This window comes from Amblyomma americanum, chromosome 1 (assembly GCF_052857255.1).
Source record: "Amblyomma americanum isolate KBUSLIRL-KWMA chromosome 1, ASM5285725v1, whole genome shotgun sequence".
Lineage (NCBI taxonomy): Eukaryota > Metazoa > Arthropoda > Arachnida > Ixodida > Ixodidae > Amblyomma > Amblyomma americanum.
The window spans coordinates 282,794,085-282,818,564 of NC_135497.1; the positions used below are offsets into that span (position 1 = coordinate 282,794,085).

At 46.7% G+C, this 24,480-nt stretch overlaps 1 protein-coding gene across 4 annotated transcripts in view; it reads right to left on the bottom strand.

Moving 5' to 3' along the window:
• Sec31 (COPII coat complex component secretory 31) overlaps positions 1–13,465 on the bottom strand; it is a 111,658-nt gene extending 98,193 nt beyond the window's left edge. For all 4 annotated transcript variants that reach the window (XM_077649467.1, XM_077649465.1, XM_077649466.1 and 1 more), the window contains exons 1-7: positions 13,392–13,465; positions 12,826–12,944; positions 12,596–12,685; positions 10,393–10,588; positions 5,694–5,789; positions 5,007–5,144; positions 981–1,123 (exon numbers count right to left, since the gene is read on the bottom strand). In XM_077649467.1, the coding sequence (XP_077505593.1) occupies positions 981–1,123; positions 5,007–5,144; positions 5,694–5,789; positions 10,393–10,588; positions 12,596–12,685; positions 12,826–12,938 (776 nt within the window). In that variant the 5' untranslated portion in view covers positions 12,939–12,944; positions 13,392–13,465. The remainder of the gene's footprint in view (positions 1–980; positions 1,124–5,006; positions 5,145–5,693; positions 5,790–10,392; positions 10,589–12,595; positions 12,686–12,825; positions 12,945–13,391) is intronic.
• Between the last annotated feature and the right edge of the window lie 11,015 nt (positions 13,466–24,480).

A 24,480-nucleotide genomic window follows, 5' to 3' on the forward strand; every position in this document is an offset into this window, starting at 1 on the left:
TGTATACCGATCATTGGTGGAAAAACTACGGAAGTCTTGCAACAATGGGCGGCTGAAGTGAACAGCCTCCATCACCATCGCCATCAGCAGCAGTTGTCGCACCGCCATTTTGCGTTTCCGTCGTTACAAAGCTATTGTGGTTAAAGGCTGGTTTTTCACATTTTGTTTCAAAATGAGTGGAAGCCAACGACAATTCACCATCGCCTTCAAGAAAAACGCGATTGAGTATGCGGAAACTCACGGCGACCTGGCAACCGCAGCGTATCTAGAATTGGAAGGGAAGGTTGAGCTCCGTGCAAGATCGCTGCCTATGACTGCCGAATGCATCTGCGTGAAAGCGGTAGAGATCGCGCGTGCCTCTAGACTCATGAGGGCGCAATTCAAGGGCTTGCCATCCTGGGTGCGGCGATTCATGATGAGGAAGGGCTTTGCTCTACGGCGCCGTACTTCTGTGTGCCAGAAACAAACACGCGTGTCAATGGGCGTGCGATACTGTTAAAAAATTGGCCAAGTGTACATACGAGCTACATGTAAATGAAAATAAATACTGTCACCATTGTGCAACCTGTTGAGTCGCATTTGTTTCGAGGTAAAGGTGTCTTTCGATACTTTTTCCATTAAATTTTTTTTTTATTTTAGAACTGGTTAGTTGGAGGGTCGACCTATATTCCGGTCTGACCTATAGTCCGGTTTTTACGATATCTGTGGACAACCTCCATGAAAGATATTTTCTAAAACATCAAGTTTTTTTCAAATATGACTGCAATACTCTTTAAAGGTCAACTTGTAATGTAATAACATCCTCTAATATGCCCCAAAGCTTGTGTACACAGGGGTTTCAGTAATTTTATCAGATGCTATGACAGCAGTTACAAACAAGACCTGTAGTGACTCTGGGCTCTCGTAAAGTGATGCAGTGACTTTGGCTCCGTAAATTTTGAAGTAAAACGAGCAGAGACAGAAATGCATGGAGCACTCACTTTTGGTGGTGTTCGAGGGTCTTGAGTGGTGAGGTGGCAAAGCGCAAGTCCCACAGCTGCACAACGGGTGCATGGTCATCTTCAGAGGCCAAACAAAGTTGGGTAGCCACTTCAGGATGCCACGCTACAGCCTTGCAGTGCACCTGCACACATACAACACAGTGCAGGCAACGCCGTACTGACACACACCTGGAGTTCACAGGGCTTAAGTAACAGAACTAAATCAAATGCATGAATCCCCCCATACTGCCTTGGCAGCATCACATTTTTTGGCTGAGGTCAACATTGTGCACCTTCACACATTCCTGTTGTCTTGAACCCATTACTGTATTCTGCAGAGGATGGAGACCAAACTACTATAATTCAAAAAGCTTTGAGCTTGCTCCTTCTCAAGAAAAAAAAAAGAAGTTGATTACAACAAACTTATCACTTGCAATGAAAAGCTTTCTCATTTTCTTGTCCACACTAAGGTTGAGAGGCACGCATGTGAGCACCTGCATAATTCAGAAGCATTGCCTCAATCCTTGTCATTAAAAGAATTTCAACACACTAAAGCCAAGCTGTCGTCCACTAGTGCTAGCATAAAGCTCCCCAGCAGCAGAATGTACTTTGTGGAGGAACTTTTTTTCCTTGTGTGAACTTATTATGTGCCACTTGAACTAAGACACTGCCAAAAGTAAACTGCCAACTGTTCCCACAGTTACAGTGGACTCCCATTAAGATGAACTGCAAAAAGTCGAATTCCCGAATGTACCAATGAACAATGTGAGAGCATTTTACCGGTTTCCCAAAAACCCAATTTAAAAAAAAATCGATTTAATGTGAACATTTTTGCATGTGCTTCCTGGTCAAGATGAATTTTTTCAGTGACCAGGAACCACAGCGATGTTGTACATCTATATTTGGAGCATTCATGCAGCCCTATCAAAGCAAAGAAGGCAAAAAAAAAAGAAATAAAAGCTTCCATAGGCCTTCTTGCCTGCCAGAGGTGCGTGTGGCATGTGACACGCACACTGATTAAGTATGGAAGGCAACACATGCGCAGCACAGATATCTGGCATGGTCATGTATTGGCACAACATGTTGCTTGCGGTAGAAAGTGAAAACACGGTGCAGGTGAGCCAACTATTTGAGTTCGTAACAGCTACACTGCAGAAGGAGCAAGACAAGAAAAAAATCACAAGCATCTAATCTTGGCACCATTAGCCTGCAGGGGGCATTCAGCACAATTACCCCCATGGCCGAGGGAAAGCATGAAAACAAGGAAGAACTAAACACAGCAGTTGCCACAGAACAAAGAATGAGAATGAAAAACAAAAACAAATCAGGGAACCCTAGGGGCCCTTTCCGTTTCTTGGGGCATGAGATGTTCTAGTGCAATAGCTGTGGGACCTGCTTTGGGCCCACTTTGATAACTGCTGTGGGCAGCCCTTTGAAATTGCTTTGGCATGGGAATTTGTTAAATCTCGCTGCTCTGGAAGCTCCTTTGAAATACTTTGTATTCTTGTGGGAGTTTCATGGGAAGCATTTTGGTAACTGCAGTGGAAAAGAACTCTCAGGCAGGGGCGAACCTTGCATTGCGAGGAGGAGAAGATTCCGAGAAAAGTAACTGTCGCACAAAGAGCAAACTGTGCACTTGAGCTCAGTCACAGGAATGTCATTTTAGATTTTACTGGTCACGAAACTTCCCACAAAGTTTGATACAGGGACAAAACCAGCCCCTACAAGAGGCGCCGGCATTGACTGGTGGGCAAGAAGCTGCAGTTCTGTTATGAAGAAACCCTTGCACACGGAGAGGTATATTGGTGCAAAATAAGTGTCAAAAAGAAATTGTCAGTTTAAAAGGTTAAGCACAGAATAGAATTCAAATAATTAACCCCTTAGCAAACTAGGACAAGCCAAGCTCATCATAAGCCAGCTGTCATTTCTGGCTCATGACAAGTCCAGCTTATCATGCATGTGCATGTGCGCGTGTTCAATGCTTTCACAGTGCTTTAGTACAGGTCCTAAGGACAACAGGACATCAATGATCTCTCAGGCCATGTGTATATTGAATGGCGCCAATCTTTGTTCAGAGTGAAGGCTGCCTTTTCCAATCAATGGACGTTATGGTGCAATCGCCTTAGGTGGCACACCAAGCTCTCCCATAGTGTTATGCAGAGATTTCCAGACTTGTAGGAAAGATCAAAGGTCTTGACTGCAGTTAACACTGCAAGGAGGAGAAGCAGGTTATAAGAACAGGAAAGGCAAAGCGCCTGTCACACGAACTGCAAACTGCACGCTAGGGCACTCCAGCCCAGTCACACTGGGCACTACAAAACCTACCAGACAGCTTTCCTCAGTGGTTTTCAGAGCTACTACTAGGGGCACTGTGGTTTTGTGTTCACAAGCCAAGCAATATGCGAAAAGAGCAATCCGAAGAGTGTAGACCATACAGCTATCACAGTAAAAATTTGACCAATGTCATTTCTAAGCAGGATCAGGTCAGCTTATACCGTCGTGCTGCTGGCATTGCTGGTCATACCAAACTCCAACCCCACCAGTCATGCCAGACTACATCGCTTCTGCCCATTCCAGTCATTGTTTTCATGTTACAGTATTTGTACACACCTGGCACACTCACATATCCTTCTTGAGGGTCCTTCTGACAAGATAAACTTCTCATGCTGCAAACAAGTTTCCGTGGTCCCTTTAAGTTCGCCTTAAACCATCATAACCATTCAAAAGCTCAAAAAAGTGAATCATGAAACACTAATGTAGATCATAACAGTGCACATAACTCTTGGCCCCAAAGTTCTGCCCATGCTGGAAAGGTAGGTGGCAGGAAGAGTGTGCTTCAAGTAGCTGGTATTTTTATGCATCCTTAAGCACAAGCGACACTCTTCAATTTCACATAGGTTTGAATGAAATGGTCAGATAATAACTTGCACAACAGGTGCATCAACTTGGCAGCTATTGGGCCAAGGTGTGCTGGGCATGGCAACCTGTGGTATGCTATGACCATACTTCCATTATTTCGCTAGTAAATAATCTGTAACTGCGACACCAGCTTTTTCTGTCTAGCAACTGCTTAATGGGAGTCTACTTTCAAGTTCTTTTGGAGTCTACTTGTCAGCACATCATTCTCAATTTTGCCTGTTTTCACGTCTGGGACATTTGTTACGGCAGCAAGGTCTTGAAACTGCACAAGCAGTTCCATGATAACCAATATTTAAACAGATAGCAAATGCCGTCTTAGCAGCCAGATGGCAAATGGTAACAGAGTAGCATAAATTAAAGAAAAATTAAAACCAAAATAAGCAATGGCACTTGCCGTGAGACAAGTGAGGCTCTTGACTCTGGACAAGTGTTTGCACAAGGCCATTAAAACAACCCTATCTCCCAAGGGATCAGCTTCTTTACATACATGTGCATTATAACATAAGGATTCCATTAGCCTTTCTCAAGACCCAAAATGTGTCTCAGAACAGCATACATAACATCTAAAGTCTGACGAAAACTCGTCTGGTCGGGAAGAAGATTCATGAATGAACAGCATACATAATGGCTGATTAATGCAGGCCAGCAACACATCAGAACAACACTTTGTGCTATATCAGCACATGCTATTTATATACAGTCGCTATGCTATTTATATACAATTGTTGCGCCACACTCCATGGGTGAGCCACAGCCAACACCAGTCACACTTTTTGATTAAATCCTTAATCTCTGACCATAAACTGATGATTGGGGCTAGTTGATGTAGCATTTTTGCAATGGAAGTGCCAACTTTGACACGACACAGAAACGACAAACAGAACGACGCAACATGCCCGTTCTGTTTCGTTGTTCTGTTCGCAGTTCTGTCAAAATTAGTGCTTCCATCGCAAAAATGAAAAAAAAAAAAGTAATCTCTGTTATCGAGTCTTGTGTCTCATTTCGCTTCAACTCTGCATGGACCCTCGAAGATGTTGTGTGATGCAGCTCCAACCAGGGTCGTCACAATACACTACTATCACTAGGTAGTTATTCATTAACACTCACTCTGGCAGTGGTGTCCGACACTTTGATAATGGGCTCATTCTTGCGCAAATCCCATACAATGCAGCGTGCTGGAAAGGTTGACGCCAGGATGTGCTGCACTTGCCGGTTCCATGCCAAGCAGCTGATGTCCTCATGAGGCTGTTAATAAAATTACAAGACACACTTCGGTCACCAATAACTACCAGACCATAACCTGCTCTCTGGCACAAAAAAAAAAAGCAATGGCAGCCTTATTCTTTTACTACCTCCCTCCAAACAGCAAATTTTGCTAACATGATCAAGCAACACATATATCATGCGTAAATGACCATAAAAGTGATGGTTTCATTCTGACTAAGCACTGGTTACCTATACAATAATAATACCCGTGCTCGTTGTAATGAGGTTATCCAGATTTCCAAAATAACGGGGTTAATTAATGATATTTTACTATCATGAGAAGTACAACCAGGCCAGAATTATGAGGTAAACCATGTCTGACATAAGCATGGCTACCTGCAGCGAAAGCAGTAAGCAAATAAAGTAACACAAGGCCAGCTGTGAAGTCTCTCACAAAGTGTGTCAGTTTCATTTCCAGCAACAATAGCTGGATGCTTAAAATACGCAGGTTATTTTAATCATAACTAAACATTATAAATACAACATTAAGAATAAACAGAAAAAGTAGATGCATCATGAAAAACTCACCTGAGACTTGGCTCCTGGAGTCATTGGTGCATTAGGGCTGTTGAGATCCCAGATGAAGATTTCTGAATCAGTTGACCCTGATGACAGAAGGTTTGCCTGAAAAGAAGTAATTAACAGTTAGCCTTCACTGCAGCTGCAAAGAGTAAATGACTGGAAATCACTTATAACACTTGTGAAGGTCATCACTTCACGTTCATGGCTTCAACTGCAAGCCACAGAAAGTTGTCAGTGAGTAAAGGAGTAAACACAGTTTTCTGACGTATGGAGGAAAGCAATCATGATGCAGGGGAGGAGATTGATACATCTTTCCTCCTCCTGCTTACTTATGCAGTGTTAGAATTTAAACCTAGCTGAGTTGGTATATACCAACCTGATGTTTCTTGAAGTACAAGAAACATGGACAAGGCACACTTGCACAGAGAACATAACAGTGAACAAGTGAAAAACTCAGTATATGATATGCTGAGCTTGGAAAACAATTATTTTTGTGCTCCTTTAGTACACTTTAACAGAACAAGATTTTTTGAAAGCATACATAAAACCCAGATGAGTCTTCAGCAGGAATTTTTACACCTTAGCTAATTCGGATTTTGAGCAAAGAAAAAAAAAGAGAAAAGAAGGTGTACTAGGCTAGCTGTCGTGGATTCATGCTTTGCTTTGAGCTTCTACATATGGCATGATAGACGCCATACATCTGATTTCAACTGCGCGCCTATGCAGGCAACCATGGTGCCCAACAACATAGCAGTCTCATAATGCCACACAAGCGTGACAATCTCCTGTTCTCTGATAATGACCCTGCCCCAAGGTGTGGTAGAGAGGGCTCAGTCAGCGCCGTTAAGTTGATGTCTTTGGGGAAACAGGGTAGTGTATGGGATTAAATTGAACCATTCTTCACACCTATTAGAAAGGTAGGATGCGATGTCACCTCCCTTTGTGCAGCAGCTTTTGGGCAACGAGCAGCCCTCAGTTTGAGCTTTAGTGTGAACCTTGCAACAGTATGGCGGCTCGCAAGGTTCAGGGTTGCCACACAGGAACCTTCTGCCACTTACCAAATCCGAGAATGAACAGGGTCTACAGACATAGTGTGGTTGCTTTAGTCGCACAATGCCACATAGCTATATATATAAGAGAATGCACATCAGGGCTGAGATAATATAACGATTCTGAAACTAATTCCACTCCATATTTGTATTTCCCACCCTCTTCAATGGTTTAAGCGACACCACACCTCATGTTCGCTCTTCGTTACTGGCTCAAGCCAACAACAGCAGCACTGTGGTGCCTCTTCAGCCACTGAATAAGGGCAGGAAATACAAACACGGAATGGAATCATTATCCTATACCAGCCCAGGCTTCACCTCAACATTTTCAATCCCAAAGTGCTGCACGCTGCATGCTTTATTTGTAATGCTGAGGAATTCTTGTCACATTTCTGTGCAGAAAATATTTTTTTGATGAATCAGTACGTATATTAAAACCTCGTTGATATGTTCCCGGTTCATACAATTTCCCGGTTCGTACGCTCAAAATAGCGGGCATTAAAAATGTCCCGTATAGTTACACTATTTCCCCTGGTTAATATGTTCCCAGATAACACGATTTCCCAGCTACTACATTTAAAATTTCCACAAATCGTGACCGTATAATACCTTTATTGACCAACCGAGTATGTGAAAACATAGAAGTGGGCCAAACATGAGGGCACGCGACTTGAAGAGCTGGAATGCAGCGGCAGTCACCCGCCATGGTGGCTTCTCTGCAGTGCCTCGGTGCGAGGAGGCGAAGCACCACCACCGCCACCATTGCCACCAATAGACTATTTCGCGACCCTCGGGAAAATCGGCTTTTTGGGCTGTGGGGAGAACGTGGGGGAGCTAAATCCTCAACTCTTTCCTGTACTGCGAGCACAGTCCTGTGCCAATATGGCGCTAGGATACGAGAGAGCCGTTTTTGCGGGGGCGCGACATGAAAGAGGAGAAACGCTCAGGTTTCTTCGCGGTGCATAAGGGCAAGGGGCCCTTATAGGCCCTATGTAGTCTATGAACTACAGCGATGCGCTTACATGGGAGCGAGCCGGGTCTGGGGAACGCAGCTTAAAAAGTAGAAACGCTGCGTCAGTCAGCCGCCGCGATGGCTTCCCGCATTACTTAGCTGCGAAGCGGCGAAGTATCCCTAATATGACAAGGAACAAATTTTGCTAATAGGTGCGAAGGGGCGAAGCATCCCTAAAATGACGAGGAACAAATTTTGGTTACTTTTGTCATTGTCGTCGACGGACCGGATGCGTGACGAAGTTCCTTCTGCACTTAAAGGGGCTGCGAAACACCGCATGAACGGATGCCAATTACACTTCAGATGGATTCTTTGTCACACAGATGCTGACTCAAAAAGAATTACGAGAATCGATGCATAGGAACGGGAGTTATTCAATCAAGAAATTTCAAAATACAACCAAACAAAATGCTGCCCTCAACTCGATTTTCGCGCAGCTACCCATTCCCATTTCACTCTCCCAATGACGACACTTAAAGCGACCAATCAAAACAGCCTATCTGAGCACGTGGCGGAAGTTTGCACTCCATGGTTGCCTGTTCTCTGTAACTCGTTCATGCCAAGGCTGGCAGCGCCGTTTGCATGGTTACAACAACCATGTGAACGCCCAGCTGACCCAGCGATGCTCCACCGTCACGTCGACGGTGCAGAAGGCAACACTGATCAGTGACGTTCCCTTACTTATGGATCCGAACTCGAGCGCAAGATACTGTGACGATGTGACAGCCTGCGCAAAATATCAGACACATTTAGCATAGCACGTACCGCTACTGCTTACTGCCAACCATCGCTCGTCGCTCCTAGCGCGCTGGTTGGTCACGGCGAGCAAGGACCGTGCGCTGTTGACGGGAACGTGGCGCCATCTGGCGCCGCCGCCCGGTGATCCTCCACAAGCTGAATATGCGCACTGCCTGCTAAATGTGAAATGAACGCATCCTTCCTTGGAACCGAAACAAACGCTTATAGAGTGCAATGGCGCGATCGGATCGATTCCGCAAAGCCACTCTCCGACACATAGAGAGTAGCCGTAAGTGATGAGTGCTAGGTCATAGGATGTTTACAGAGAGGCGCAAAGTCCTTCGATGCAAACAGTAGCCAGAGCCTCTGGTGGTGTATTTTGTTTTACTTTATTGACAGTGCTTTTATCTAGGGCAAACAAATTGGTTTTGTAAATGTAATATAAAACACAAAAACTTGACAGAACGTATCTCTAGTTATGAACACAATTTGCAGTATATTTACTCTTTGTCCAATGATCAAGCCCGCTCTAAGTGATGTCATATCCGCTGCTAAAAACTGCCACTGTATGGTGACACCGTCAGCACCACGAATTTGTTTCTGCGAGACAATTAAAGTATTAAAAACCGCAGTATACGCGGTACGACCGATGCTAATAGCATCACTATAACTCATTCTATGCAACCAACAGGCAAAACAAATCACTGAAAATGTGTTTCGGGGCCCCTTTAATACAGTGCAAATGAGGACTAAATTCTGCGGGCATAAGAAAATGATCTAGTCAGATCTTGAGCCCAGAAATGTTAATCGACACTTTTATCAAGTGAAATTGTCGATAAATGTCTGTACCTCATTCGACAGTTACATTTTTCAAAATTAGGCAGTTTTATCACAATGCATTTTTTCAGCAATTTTTTAAAAAACGTATCAACGAAGTTTCACTGCAATATATAGCAAATTCAAGCTGCACATGCCATCAGCCAGGGTGAGCAAGAAAGTGATACATATATAAGGTTAAAATCTTCCAGAGAAACAAAAAAATGATTATTAGCATGTGATGATTTGTGCATTGCTCCACCACATGTATGTGTGGAAAAAGCATTAGGTGGAACAAATTAAATCCACCTTCAGCCTCTGTTGAGTGCTGACTAAGTAATCTGAAAGTTAAATACAAATAATTAGCAATTAAGAATCCAGAGTACAAATTCGTTTAATGCATTCAATATTGCTGATCTGTTTGTGGTGTGCCAAATACAGAGCAGTGAATGTACAGCTATGTTAACACAGCATGATAAAATTTTTAATCTCTGAATGATTTTATTTATAATGAGCACATGTTGCTTCTCTGAGCTAAATTTGTCATGCACATCAAGCATGCAAGTTAAGCAATAGCGGCCAGCACCGCAGAAAGAACGCTAGTAGCCTCAAGAGCCATGGGATCAATGTTCAACACATCTCTTTACCCCATGCAAGAAATGCTCAAAAGAATGCCACTGCATAGCACAGCAAACAGTTGCGGATGTTTTGCCGAACGCAGCTTCGGCCAACTGCACAACCCATTATAGCCGCCACGATCAAACCAGTGGCTAGACTATGCTACTTCCCCAGCATGGCGGCAACCTCAGGAAAAGGGTCTATAGTAGGTATTACTATGGGTACAAACAAGACAAGAAATGGGCCCGTCGAGCATCATAGTCACAATCGCATGACAATGTGATATGATATATACCAATAAAGTAAATAACATTCGCAATCTTAGAAGCTGGAAAAAACTGACTGACACCTGTTCTTTAAAAGGTGTAAGCACCAGCAAGTGAAAATAAGGACTCCCTTTGCTTGTCCCTGTGCTTGACTGAAAATACTAATCAATGATTACTGGATAAATAACACACCTCAAAAAACATACCTGAAATGTGTTGAAGTCCAAAGCATACACGGGGCCTGTGTGCTTATTCTTCTGACAGATTAGCGCATCCTCTCCTTTGATGAGCTTTGCTGGGTCGTAAACCAACAAGTTGCCTGCATCAGCACCGCCAACAACCACTCCGCTGGGCATTTCACCATCTGATATCCCGTGACAGCCCCAGGCAATCTTGTGAAACCTGAGCGCATTAAACACCAGTACTTAGACACATGAACAGCAGTATAAGAGCACTTCGACCAACCAACATTAAGTTATGCCAATTAAATGCACTTCACTATGGCTTAACAGCATAGCTACGCCCCTCCACAGTGTCAGGGTGATAAATGGTAAATACAGAGTGCTTATCCTCTCCAGCTCCATACAATTTCCTATCTTTAAAATGACACACCCAAACTAGCCTCCCTGTTCACAGCTCTGTGTCATATATATTTTTTCATACTTTCACATTAAAAAAATAAAGGTAATCATGCCTGGCCACAGCACCAGACCGAGGACTCATTTATAAAATTTGCAGCGAGTTCACCATGGATGTAAGCAAAAATATGGAGAATAAAATTACTTGGCTTCAAGGGTTCGTAACATTCAACATAATGAAACTAGATCATGCAACCACAGGCATGCACCATGAGGGGGCAAGGGGGGAAGCTGCCCCCAACAGACATGGAGATGGGGGATGCAAATTTTGTACCATATTGTTCCCTGCTGCCCAGAAGACAAAAAAGGCCACTACCTGAACTTATCCTTCCCCCCAAATGGAGAGATCTGTGCACGCCTATGCATGCTACAGTTGCAAAAAAAAAAAAAAAAGATAAGGCTAAGGGCTGCTACACCTCCTGAATCTCTAAGGCCCTTCCATATGTGCAGACTCCCAACATTTAAACTGAAAGTGCCCCCTTAAGTTTAGATGGAAATAGAATGGCAGTAGCTACAGTAGACAGAGCACTTGAAGCCTTAAATGTAGAGTATATTTCCGTAACGAGCCTGTCCAACTAAAGATCAATTAAATAAACCTAGTGAACCGACAATGGTATAGAGCTTGCCATGCACCACATTATTACCTTAGTAAATGCATATGTTTTACACAGCTCCTAGCTTAGTTCAGGCAAACCAAAAATTTACATGGGACTGTACAGCCCGCCTTATGTTTTCATGGATCATAGAATATATTTTAGAGAATGATAAACCCAAATATTGCCTATGTTAAATATATAACAAAAAAGGGGGGGGGGGGGGCACCTTTCACGGGTTGCACTGACACAAAAGCTTTACCAAACTCTGCAATATGACGTGTGTCACTGGGCTACATAAAGTAACCCTTATGCTATCACTGTTTAACTACTTGTGACAGCTCAATGAACAATAGTTAAAATTCTTTCACAAAGCTGCACTAAAGCATTGCAATGAAGAGCTGTGGCCAGGTCAGTCAGGCGTAAGCAGACATAGCATGCATATGTAGGCAGTGCAAACTGATGGCAGCAGTGTAAGCAAACATATAACATGCACACTAAGCAATAATTGCTATATTTTAGTCTTTGCTATGACAATTTTTTACCACAATGTAACTTTTCTGCACCAAACGTACAATTACACAATGAGGCACACACACTATACTGGGGATGTCCACATTAATTCTGGCACAATGCAATTGTTATAAACAGGCACCAAAATCTTCGTACACAGGCATCTTTGCATTCCGCCTTCAAAATTTTATACCAGCTTACACACACCTCTTAAACATGATACAAATATTGCCAAAATTATTGGCAGCGACCAACAAATAATGTGAAGAGGAAAGACCAAACAGCAACAGGCCCAATCTTGCAATTTGATCTATCCTTTGTATTAAAAAAAAAAATTGCGCAGAGTTTCAGGCACACACGGGCTGCACAAGGGCAGAGTAGCCCACATCAGAGAAGCTTGCAGACCTATCCTGCAGGTTAGCCACGGTTAGGTCTGCAAATAAATGCCTTAAAAATCTAAAATTACATGAACAGGCAAAGCAATGAACGTCCACTCAAGCTAACATTTTAAAAATATATACAACATGATTTAAATTTTCAGTGCCGCAACATACACGTATAGCATCAGCAAACTTTTAGTTTCTTCGCCCTCGCACAAACCCCAGCCATGACATACCAGGAGTCTGCCACGACCAAAGGCGCACTGAAGCACACTTGATGCTCACCTGTGATCCGAATCCAGTGATCCCACAAGCCCCATATCCAATCCGGGTTCCGTAAGGTTGAGTGCATATATCTCCAGGGCAGCCGTCGTGCTGGAACACAAAGTGCAAATGAATGAACGGGCAGCAAACGTAATGCAGCAAACGATGGAGCAGCCGAACAACAAGAAGGCATATAAAAATCAGCGGTTACCAAAAGTTACCAGAAGCAGAAATCTCACTAGCGACAGTACCTGAACGTAGAATCCAGCTGTTGAGCTGCTGTGCCAGCTGCGATGTAAATCGGGTGGTGCACCGCCGGTGACCACGCGACATTAGCCGTTCTATCTATTTCTTTCACCTTCATGTTTGCCTGAAATCGGGAGACAAGCATAAAACTTAATGACGGTACGAGGAAGATTTAAAGCGTCTAACAGGAACAGCCTACCGTCTCGATCAGTTAAATCCACACTCAATGAACAACGCTCAGTCAGCAAGATGTTTATACGCGATGTCACAAGTGAGGCGACCTGACACGTCTGAGAGCAAGCAAGAGCTGCAGGTAATTAAGGCTGAACCTAATCAGTCGTGGTGCATTCCACGGGCAAATGCACGAAACCCTGAGGAAGACGGATCAGTGGAAAGCGATTTCATTTTGTCGAGCTACCATCAAGCTCAGCTGAGCTTACTAGAGAGCAAACTGGTCGTTCCCTACAAACTGTCGCCGGCACGCTTGAATGTCGGTCGTGCAGCAGTTTTAAGAGGTCCTACGATTAGACAAAAAGTTCAGAATAATGGGAGAAAAAATTAGGAAGAGTACCGGCAATCAAATCCAACGTGGCAATAATGCGTGTCGCTATTTCGGCGCCCCCTGGAGGAAGTTTTTCTTTTGACAGCCATAGCAAAAAATCCAGTAGCCCCGGTTTGGCTGGCTGTGGCTTCACGCGAGACGCGAAACTGAAACTGATTTCAGTGTGATAGGTTCAGTTCATGGCCTAAAATGCAACTGCACCATTGAAAAAATGAAACTCTGGTGTGTGTTAGACGTTCAACACTTGCTGACACATGCCTGCCAAGGACCAGTTTAACTTCAGTAGTGGCTGCCCTGTGTAGCTAGATGTGCAGGTCAATGTACATTCTGGTTCTCTATTTGAAGTAGATGTGTTGTTACTAGTGTGTTATGAATTTTAAATCTATCAGCACGTGTTAAGGAACCCCAGATGGTCTAAATTAATGTGCAGCCCTTCACAACAGCGTCCCTCATAGCCTATATGTTGCTTCAGGACCTTAAATCCACATACCAAAAAATCTCACATAATTCACACTGGTCGATAATACGCACCTATTCATTCAGTAAGCAAGCAGCCGCCGCGGTGGCTGAGTGGTTATGGCGCTCGGCTGTTGGCCTGAAAGACGCGGGATCGATCCCGGCCGCGGCGGTCGAATTTCGATTGAGGCGAGATTCTAGAGGTCCGTGTGCTATGCAATGTCAGTGCACGTTAAAGAACCCCAGGTGGTCGAAAGTTCCGGAGCCCTTCACTACGGCGTCTCTCATAGCCGGAGTCGCTTTGGGACGTTAAACCCCCACAAAGCAAACCATTTAATGGCAGCTAGAAGTGTGGCAGGGTATAGCGGAGCCTAAGGCTTAGCACTTTTTCATATCAATATATTGTCATGCAGTGGTGACTGCTATCCGGAGAGCGGAAAGATAGCGGGAATGGCGTCTCAATACAGCTCTTTATTTGGGCTGACATGCGCCCACAATGGGCTGAATCACTCGGCGGAGGCGTAGGAGCAAGCGTACTCTGCGGTCGCCGAACTGAGTCCCCGCCGCTTTCGGCCGTGCTCAATTTAAAGTTGACGGAGAACTTTAGGGACAAAGCGTGCAAAGTTACTACAACATCCTAGAACAACGTAGAATCGGCTCCGCCTGGATGCGATCAATCGAGATAAATCTGGTCGCGTCTTGCATCACAAACAAAGCGATTATGTGGCGTGCCGGTAGCTTTGAAGAATGAACGAACACTACAAAGATTTGCGGCAATACCATCTTTAAAATCGCAGTCCAATCTACCAATCCTTGCGGATCGTCACCGCATTGGTAGTTGTTTCGCAAGTTTTTATGGGGAACTTGCGCTGAAGTTTGCGGTGCCGATTGAAGCGCCATTACACACTGCCTAGCGAGAAGAGCAAGCAGTTTTGGGTAGTACTCTCAGTACTGTTCCGCGCCACCTTCAAGCGCTTATTGGCGTGAGCCTCCGAGCTCTACCGAAGGCGCACGTGCCGTGCGTCAGCTATATGGGTTACACCGAGAGAAGCTAGGCAATGAATGCTGTCAACCAAACGCGGGTATCTAATCGCGCAGAATGTGTTCTCGCGTTTGCAGCGGCCCAAGCAGCTGACAAAAGCAGTTTTGAGTCACCGAACGGAACAATTGCAGTGCCACCTTGGCAGCGCAGGTTCCCTGAGCTACGACAGGAACCTTGCATTTGTGCACCCCAACCACGCATCTCAGTTTATGTGTAACGTTAAGAGGCCGGAAGCGGGCAGAGCGGTTGACGGAACAAACGCGGGTTAATGGCATCCTAGTCGAAATCAAGAGGAAGAAATGTGCTTGGGCAGGGCATGTAATGCGAAGGCAAGATAACCGCTGGTCCTTAAGGGTAACGGAGTGGATTCCAAGAGAAGGTAAGCGTAGCAGGGGGCGGCAGAAGGTTAGGTGGGCGGATGAGATTAAGCTTAAAGTTTGTGTGGATACAGTATCCGCAGCTGGCAAAGAACAGGGTTAATTAGAGAGACATGGGTGGGACCTTTGCCCTGCAATGGGCGTAGTCAGGATGATGATGATGATGATGATGATGACGACCACGTATCTCTCTTCGCACCGGCCATCAGCAGCAAGTATCACGATCACGCGCCCGTACAATTGCCTTTTCTTCGTCATTCTTCCCCCTGACTGCCAGTGACTCGAACGGCCTTCCCTGAGAATTTGCTGCATTTCCTGCCGATCAGTGTTTCTTGACCGCATAACACGTGTTCTTTCATAATGAAAATCTTTTGTACGTGTAATTTTCTTCAATTTTTTTTTTCATTTCTATGTACCCGACCTCTTATGTAATACCCTCTGGCGAGGGTCTTTAAGGTAATAAAGTGAAGAGAAGTGAGGAGAAATTTCGAGGAAAGCTATTCGTGCGAACATGGAACAAGTAAGTCCATCTTTTTCCCACTCCGTCTTGACCTCTTACGTATATCTACCAGTACTCGCTTTTCAGGTCTATTGATGACAAGAACCTGGAATTCCACGACCGGTTTAACGCGTCATCGATCAGTGGTAATAGGTAAAGCTTCCGGCAACCAGCAGAGGACCGTGAAGTGTTATCTTTCTTTCTGGCAAGAACCCCTGGCAAGGCTCACGGGCTTGTCGCCGGCTGGAATACATCGTCCGCTAGCATCAGTCGTCGCTATCGTCGGCGTAAGCGGCAGAGCTATAGCTAAATGAAGAGCACGGCTAGGGATGAAAGACGGTAACGAAGGGAGGACGAGAATGGAAAGGCTAGGGGGGGGGGGTAGCGATAGCAGAGAGAAAGGTGGAAGCGTAAGGTGGAAAGTGGAGGACGAGGGTACGGTGGGGGAAAGCGGTATGGGATCGCTCTCAGTTAGTGCGGGCATTTGCGTAATGACTTCCTTAATGCGTTTACGGATAGCGGTCCTGCTTAGAACGTGCACCGCAACCACCTGCGCAAAAGAGACGGTGATGGTTGCGGTACAGGCCGATAACCCAGCAATCCCTCCGTGTCAGGCGGCACACATTAGAGGGTTTGTGAAAAAACGCCGCACTGTCTTGTCCACGTGAGGCGATTCTTGCGCAAAGATTATGAGCCCCTTAATTGTCGAACAGGCGCGTGGCTTGTCCTGTTCGAATCAGCGTAACCTACCACAAAACTGCTAATCGCTACTTGAGTCAGCCATGAATCGGCACTCGAACCGTCAACTAGCACATATATACATGCGGTTCTTGGGGGCCCATTTGTGGAGTGCACGCCGTTTACCATGGGAACGCGCATGCGCTGCTCCCAATGTGTGGTCCACGCGTCTCGTGGCCCGTTACAAACGAAGATGCTCCTGTGTGGCTTCAGCCATCCTCCTTGAAGCAATGCGATAAGAAGCAATGCGCGTTGTCGCAGGGAGCAGCAGCAAACGCAGGAGAGGACGCCGCAGCCGGGAAAGGTTTGCACCGCGCCGCTCTACACCACTGGGGGAGCGTTTGCTCAGTGTGATAGTGTAGAGGCCTTGTGCGACAAAGCGGTAATTCTTGGCATTGTACGCTTAACGCGAAAGCCCTGAGGGTGAAATAAATGAAATGAAATGAAAGGGTAGCTTAAGAGTCGTCCAAGTTACCCCGAAGGCGCCAAACAGACACCGTCGTTTGGCAATGGAACTGCCGCAGCATACACCGAGAACAAGCTTAACTCAACCTCTGCATTGCGCATACCCCACACTCTCCTCACGTCATTGCCCTACAACAGGAACTACCAACATAAACATTAAATGTTATGAGGTGACATCTTCCACAACTCGGACAGCAATCCTCACCCTCAAAACCTTACCGGTTATCGACCGCACACCTACCCACACCCCGACTACGGGTACGGAGTTTTCGGCTATCGAACTCATCTCCCCGACCCAATCACATGGCCTCACTACCTCAACTTTTACTGCCTTCCCAAATATAATGGTAAAACTATCCCAAGCATTCTGCGCTCCTTTCGCAGCTCGCAGCTCCGCTGGTGCAGGCCTATTTCCCGTACCTTTATTTTTGCCTTTGTTTTTCGCCCTCCTAGGGTTTGAGGGGGATCAGTATAGGGGCGCTCGACAAGGCGCCTTTCTCTGCCGATCCTATTTAATGTCGCCCTAGAAACGCTGGCCAAACAACTTACCAACATACTTGACCTCCACGCGGTGATATAAGCCGACGACATCACCTTATGGACGACTGAAGGCTCCACAGGGGATGTCCAAGACGCTTTATAATTGGCAGTTGATATCATCACCTCGAACCTGGCCAATATGGGTCTTAAGTGCTCCCCGCTCAAATCGGAACTTCTCACGATCAGACCATTTCCCCGGGATCCACGCATACACTTCCGAATGTACGACGACCGCATACCCCTGGTCAATAGCCTCAAGATCCTTGGCCTTTATATACAGAACACTCCGGATGGAACCTTCACTATACAACTCCTAGACAAGCTAACCAAACAAATCGCGGGCCTTATCGCAGAGTAGCGGCACGCAAACGCGGCCTCTCGGAGAGGGAAACACTTTATATGACAGACGCCCTCATCGCCAGCCTCTTGACTTATCCCATTCGATTATCACTCCCCAAAACGCAACAAGACAAAGCTGATGTTCTTATTAGAAAGGCGAAAACCTCAGCGCTCCACCTACCACAATAGGTTTGCGGAAATCACTTACTCGCAACGGTCACCTACAATACTATCTCGAACTACTTGAAACCCAACGAAGGAACCAGGTACTTCGACTAACCCGCACAGAAACCGGCCAACATCTCCTACGGCATCTTGGCCTGGCCCCCACTACCTGCTCACCTGCCCCCAGCTACCAAATCACCCCACCTGACATCCAGGACCAACGGCGCATGAAATCTCTACCCAGAAATATAAACCCCGAGCTAAACGTGGACAAAAGCCAGGCCCGAGCTGTACATTACACCAAACACTACAGAGGCAGACCCGACATCCTCTACGTGGACGCGGCTCAACACACCCTACCAGGATATTATACCGCTGTGCTGTATACCTAACCACCACTCATTACGAAAACAGCCGCTTCACCCTTCCGCCACCTCACCGCACACTAGATTCAAAATACAGTGCGGTTTGGCGGCAGCTGCAGACAACCTGCTACATCTCACCCTATTTCCTTCATCACCACCACCAAACTTTGATTCTCCCACTCTGCTCATCATGTGGGGCGGCCAAGGCTGCCCTCATTCACTACCTGTGTGAATGCCCACAACCCATGGCAGTTCCCCCATACCCAATGCATCCCCCTCCTCATGGGAGGCTGCTCTGCGATTTGCTCAACCAGCTGGCCAAACATGGCTAGCAGACAGAGCTCTCCGTGAAGCCCAGGCCCGTTGACTCTTGGACAAGTAGGAGCCCACCCTTGAGGGCCTTTTGCTCTTTTGTTAAAATAAGCTTTCTACCACCACCACTGCGGTACCGACAGCGAGAAGCTCTTTCAACTCAGCAACGTTTTTGAGGAAGGCAAAATTCCTTCCTTTCTCTAGGTGCTGGAACTCATTTGCGAAATTCGCGAGCAGGAGGTTACAGTGCGCCCGTCCATTTAAACGAGGCCCGTATCCATTCCCTTTTCGCAAGCAGCAGTTGAACGTGAACATACGCTGTGCCTTCGCAGCCATGAAATAATTCATTCTCACGCTCGAGCCTTCTGTGATGTCGATTTCTTGGGAGTGCCCACTATGTTCCGCATGCCCCTTATAGCTCAAGACCTCCTGGACAGCATTGTTCTCATTGGCCAGCGCTGTAAAGCAGCCGTCTTTGGTCGTGACATCGACGCCACTCATTCTGGAGGAAAGCCTTGCTATCAGGACTGTAAACCAAAAAAGAAGAAGAAAGCACGAATGATTCAGTTTCAACCAACGCAATGGCTCAGCGCGAATACGTTCTGCTGTTGGATACGAGATAGGCGAGGTTTCCTTTTCTGACCTTGGGGGTGGCTGCGTTTCTATGCGGGAGAGGTGAAAAAAACATCTCTCTCTATCGCTTGGAGAGCACTCGAAGCTACGAGAACTTTATTTGGAAAAGTAACAATGGCGACATCAGTTTTCTTTGAACTGGCAGTTGCCGCACGGTTCCGAAAGCGGAGTAAACGTACGCTGCGCATGGCATGCAGGCAGGAAAATATCTTGTGCAGCTTTTATAAACATGAAAAAAAGAAAAAACAATGTCAGCGATAGTTTGAGGACACAAAAAAAAAACAACCGTCGAACGGTCGGGACAATTCGAATCTCTTTACCACCACTGGAATGATCTTGTCCCTTTTTTGTTGTTGTTTACACTTTTATTTGTGCTACACTGGTGTTTTAAACGCCTCCAAACTGAATGTCATTCGACTGAGACCTATTTTTGCGCCGATGCACGAGGTTTTTCAACAAAATTGGATTCAGCACCACGAAGGCACTCGAGAGGTTCAAGTGGTTTCGAGACACAAGCGCATGTGTATCCCGCGGCGCGCAGTGTCTTTGCTACATCATTTGGAAGACGAAAATGTTAACTAAATATGTGCTTGAAATTGGCTCATTTTAGCACACACTGCACGCATTAATGCATTCATTTTTATTACTGTGGTTAATTTAGTTGCACAATGTAACGACACCGGTAGCCAAGCAGTTAAAAAAAAAATTCAGCAGCTCTGCAGTGTCCAAGTTTTCGAAGTCCTCCTCGATAATACCAGCCGTTCTCGAAACACACTGAAAGACTCCATCGATGCGCCTCTTTCACCGCCATTTGCATTCATAAAAAGCAGAGATAATAAATACGCAAAACGAACAAGTGGACTAAGATGCGGACGCACTGAGAGGGAAAAATGCAGTTTCGCTAGACAGTAAAAAAAAAAAAAAGTACGAGCACGTAGACCGCACCAGGACATTCAAATATATAACTTCAGTAGACAGCAAAAAAGGAGAAGAAATGCAAGGCATGTACATAACAGCCTGTCGTTATCGTTGGCACCCCCCTCTCCTTTCTTTTTTTCGGAGTTCATCTATATTCTTAAAAAGTTTAAGCCAGCTTATCAAAACGAATCTTGTCGGCAGTAGCACCGCAGCAGCATGGCGAGTTAATGTTGAACCTTTCGACTGACCGTGGAGCTGTGTAGCACCACGGAATACCCTCGAGCCAGAATGCTAATCCGAGCCCGCAATGTCATTCGGCTGAAATGTCGTCTGAACGTGTCCGTTTAACACCGTAAATCCTGCTCTGTTATGTTTTAATTCTTAAAATTGGAAGTATTTCTGTCGCATTTAACCCCGACCGCTCATTCACTTTGCGAGCACTCTCTTTCAAGCGCTGTACAAAAGCGCGAAGGACTGTTACAACATCACAGACCGCATATTGGATGCTTACTGCACAGTTTCTTGGAAGGACGCTCCAGACGGCAGACGAGGCGGTAATGTAAGGAGCGCATATCACGGATTTCGAAAGGGACTGACAGCAACGCCACGTCCCGTTTCCTTGATACGGGAGTAGAGCGTAACGTATGTGTGGACTCCCCTGCTGTGAAACTTTGCCTCAGAATGTTGCGCTTTAACCTCCTGAAGCTGCTGGTGGGCTGTGGGGGACGCCGTATTTGAGACCATTTGGGGTTCTTTAACGTGCGCTGACGTCGCGCAGCGCACGGGCGTCTTTTGCGTTGAAGCGCGGCCGCCACGGTCGAAATTTGATTTCGCGACGTTAATGAGTGCCAGCAGCCGGACGCCAGAGCAAACTGAGCCCCCACAGCGGCTGCTGAGCTATAACTTGCAAATTTGGTGTATTGGAGCCCAATGTTTTGTATGTACATGATATTTTCTCGGATTATCTTATGCAAGCAAACGTCAACTGTATTCTCAAAGCCGGTTGTCTAGTTTTGTTTGTTTATATCTCTTCCTTCTTTTTTTTTGTCTGGTCTTAGTTTACTGATATCTTAGCGCTCTCAGAAAGGCGGGGACCCCATGGGTACACGTGAAGAATAGCGATATCTCCAGCCAGCATTTTGCTAATAGGAAGAAATCCAACAGCCTCGAGGGCACTGTGCAAATGGGACACAAAAGTCCCGTGTACGCGAGATTGGTGATCCAGGTGTATAGGCGCGATGCTTTACAACGAACGCCTGATTTAGCTTGCACAAATTAGAAAATATGAATCCGACTTTTATCATCACGAGCTTTGTATGCAGCCACCAGCAGTTATGTGCCTTGGCTGGTGCTCACATGCGTCCAGCAGACTTTTGTCCCCGATATTACACGTTGTTGGGGCCTCGACACTGCGCGTTTTCGGCGTCTCTGGCTTGGTGTCGCTCCCGAATAGGCAGATATGCGTGATCTCTGAAAAAAAAAGAAAAAGAAAAGAAAGCTTCCTGTAGAGTGTTAAAATGGTGACGAACAAGTTATATTTCAGTTTTCGAATGAAACTTTTTTTTACCGCACTAAAACTTGCACTTGAGCTTATGGGAAGAATCAGACTTATGCACAGTAGCAACCAATATTTATTAGCATATTGCCGCGAATATTTGCAGTGTGTTCGGTTTTCAAATATGCCGCCACATCACTTTATCGCTTTGTATGCTACGCAAGAAGCGACTAGATTTATCTCGATTGATCGCAGCCAGGCAGAGCTGATTCTACATTGTTCCGGAATGTTCTAGTAACTGCGCTCTTTATCTCGAAAGTTCGCTATCAGCTTTAAATTGAGCACGGCCGACAGCGGCCGGCATTCTGTTCGACGACCGCCGAGCATACTTGCCGCTTCGCCGCCGCCGAGTGATTCAGTCCATTTTGGGCGCAAGTCAGCCAAATAAACAATTTTCTTTTAGAAGACCCTTTCATCCGTCTTCATCGCTGCTTCGACTGCCGTCACCACTACGTGACATCTGGTGGAGGTGCTGGGTAGCCTTCCATGTTCCGGACGCCCCCTTCAAGTCGTGAACGAAGCACTAAGCGCTTCGCACCCGAGGACGAACCAGCAGTTCAGCGAGGCCAGCCGACGTCTCCAGGGAGAGGAGCCTGAGTTCGGGAAACTGCCGGACCGCACAAGACAGCGAAAAGACGCGGTTACGAGCACCGCAACCTCGCCGAAGATGTCGACACCGATCATACTGCAGCAGCCGCGGGTGCCGCCAACTTTCAATGGATCCCTAGGCCCATACAAAAAAGTCCTATGGGCGTCCGTGTAAAAAGTTATGTCCGTCTATGGCCTTTTATCAACGTCTATAAGAACCCATAGAGGTGATTTGCAACCATACAACTGTCTTAAGCTCTCTATAGAAAAATATATCAGCCTGTATAGACAGCTATAGACAGAAATAGCAAAGGTCTATAGCTACTTGGGCCAAAATTCTATAGCCGGCCATAGGACATTTTTGTATGGGGGCGAAGACCCTGAAGAATGGTTGGATCAATTTGAGCGCGTGGCGTCATTCAACAAGTGGGATGATGCGGCAAAAATTGGACACGTGTTCTTCTCATTGGATGGCTCCGCACGCACGTGGTACGAAAACTACGAGTCGTCCCTTACGACATGGGAGCTATTCAAGAGAGAACTATTGAAGGTATTCACCAGTGTCGTGAGGAAAGAAAGAGCCGAACGACTCCTCGAGTCCAGGATCCAGCTTCCGAATGAGCCCGTCCGCGTTACGTCGAGGAGATGAAGCGCCTATTTCGCCGCGCCGACCCCGGGATGACCGAGGAAAAGAAAGTTCAGTTTTTAATGCGCGGCGTAAAAGAACAACTCTTTGCAAGCCTCGACCGCCAGCCGACAAAAACAGTAGAGGAATTCATGCAAGAAGCCTGGACGATTGAGAAGACCCTCGACGTCCGAGCTCGGCAGTACAACCACCCTTCCTCTGCCTGTGCAATCCGTTCGGACACGCCGGCCACCACCAGCGACAGCTTGCGGGAAGTTATCCGCGAAATCGTCCGAGAGGAGCTACGTCGATTACTGCCATCCTCCCCACAGCCACAAGCAGCGACTCTGATGGACGTGGTACGGGAAGAAGTGCAACAGGCACTTGGCACCCCGACGGCTACAGAACCCCAGACCATGACCTACGCCGCTGCAGTAAGGACTGCTCAGCCCCAACGACCACCCCAACGTCCTGCCCGAGATGAGCCACTTGTTCCACAACGCCGCCTCCCAGCCCCCGCCCGCCCAGCCTCAAGCCCCAGGAAATGCGACGCCTGGAGGACTTCCGACAACCGGCCGTTGTGCTTCCATTGCGGTGAGGCCGGCCATATTCTTCGTCACTGCCCTTAACGAAGTATCGGTCTTCGAGGATTTGCCATTAACGCCCCACGACCACGCTTCGGGCAACGTCCGCAGGAAATCGACGAGTACCTGCGCCGAGAAGAGTACACGCCGAACCGCTTTTCGCGCTCACCATTGCCGTCAACCTCGCGCTTTGCGTCGCCACGCCGCAGCTACGCAGCCGCGGTACGAGGAAGGTCTCCCAGCCCCCGTAGGGGAAACTGAAGGCAGCAACCTCTGGAGGTGAGGTTGCTTAAGAGCGAAACGCCGAAGATCCTCCACCGACCACGCCCCATGAAGACGCTGCACCCGCGACGCCGAAAGAAGAACCGGCACTCGTTGCACCGACGCCGACACAATGAGAACTCCGACCACGACGCAGGCTGTCTTGAAAACGAAGCCGCCACCCAGAAGAGCTTCGACCACACGCTCCACCCGCGACTCGCATACGCGACGAAGCCGTGACCCGACGCCAAGAGCGACGTGCAATGCAAGAGCCAGGACCTCTGACTGAGAAGTGACTATCGACGGCCGGAAAGTTACCGCTCTAGTCGACACAGGAGCCGATTACTCGGTGATGAATGGAACATTCGCTGCGCACCTGAGAAAAGTCACAACGGCTTGGGACGGCCCACAAATTCGCACCGCAGGGGGCCACCTCATTACGCCATCAGGACGATGCACAGCGCGAGTGACTGTCAAAGGACATACCTATCCTGCGACCTTTGTTGTGCTACCGCAATGCTCCCGAGAAGTGATCTTGGGTATGGACTTCCTTAATGAGCATCAGGCGATCATCGACCTGCGATCCAAGCTGATCACGCTTTTGACGGACGAAGCCATCGCTTCGATGAAAACTCA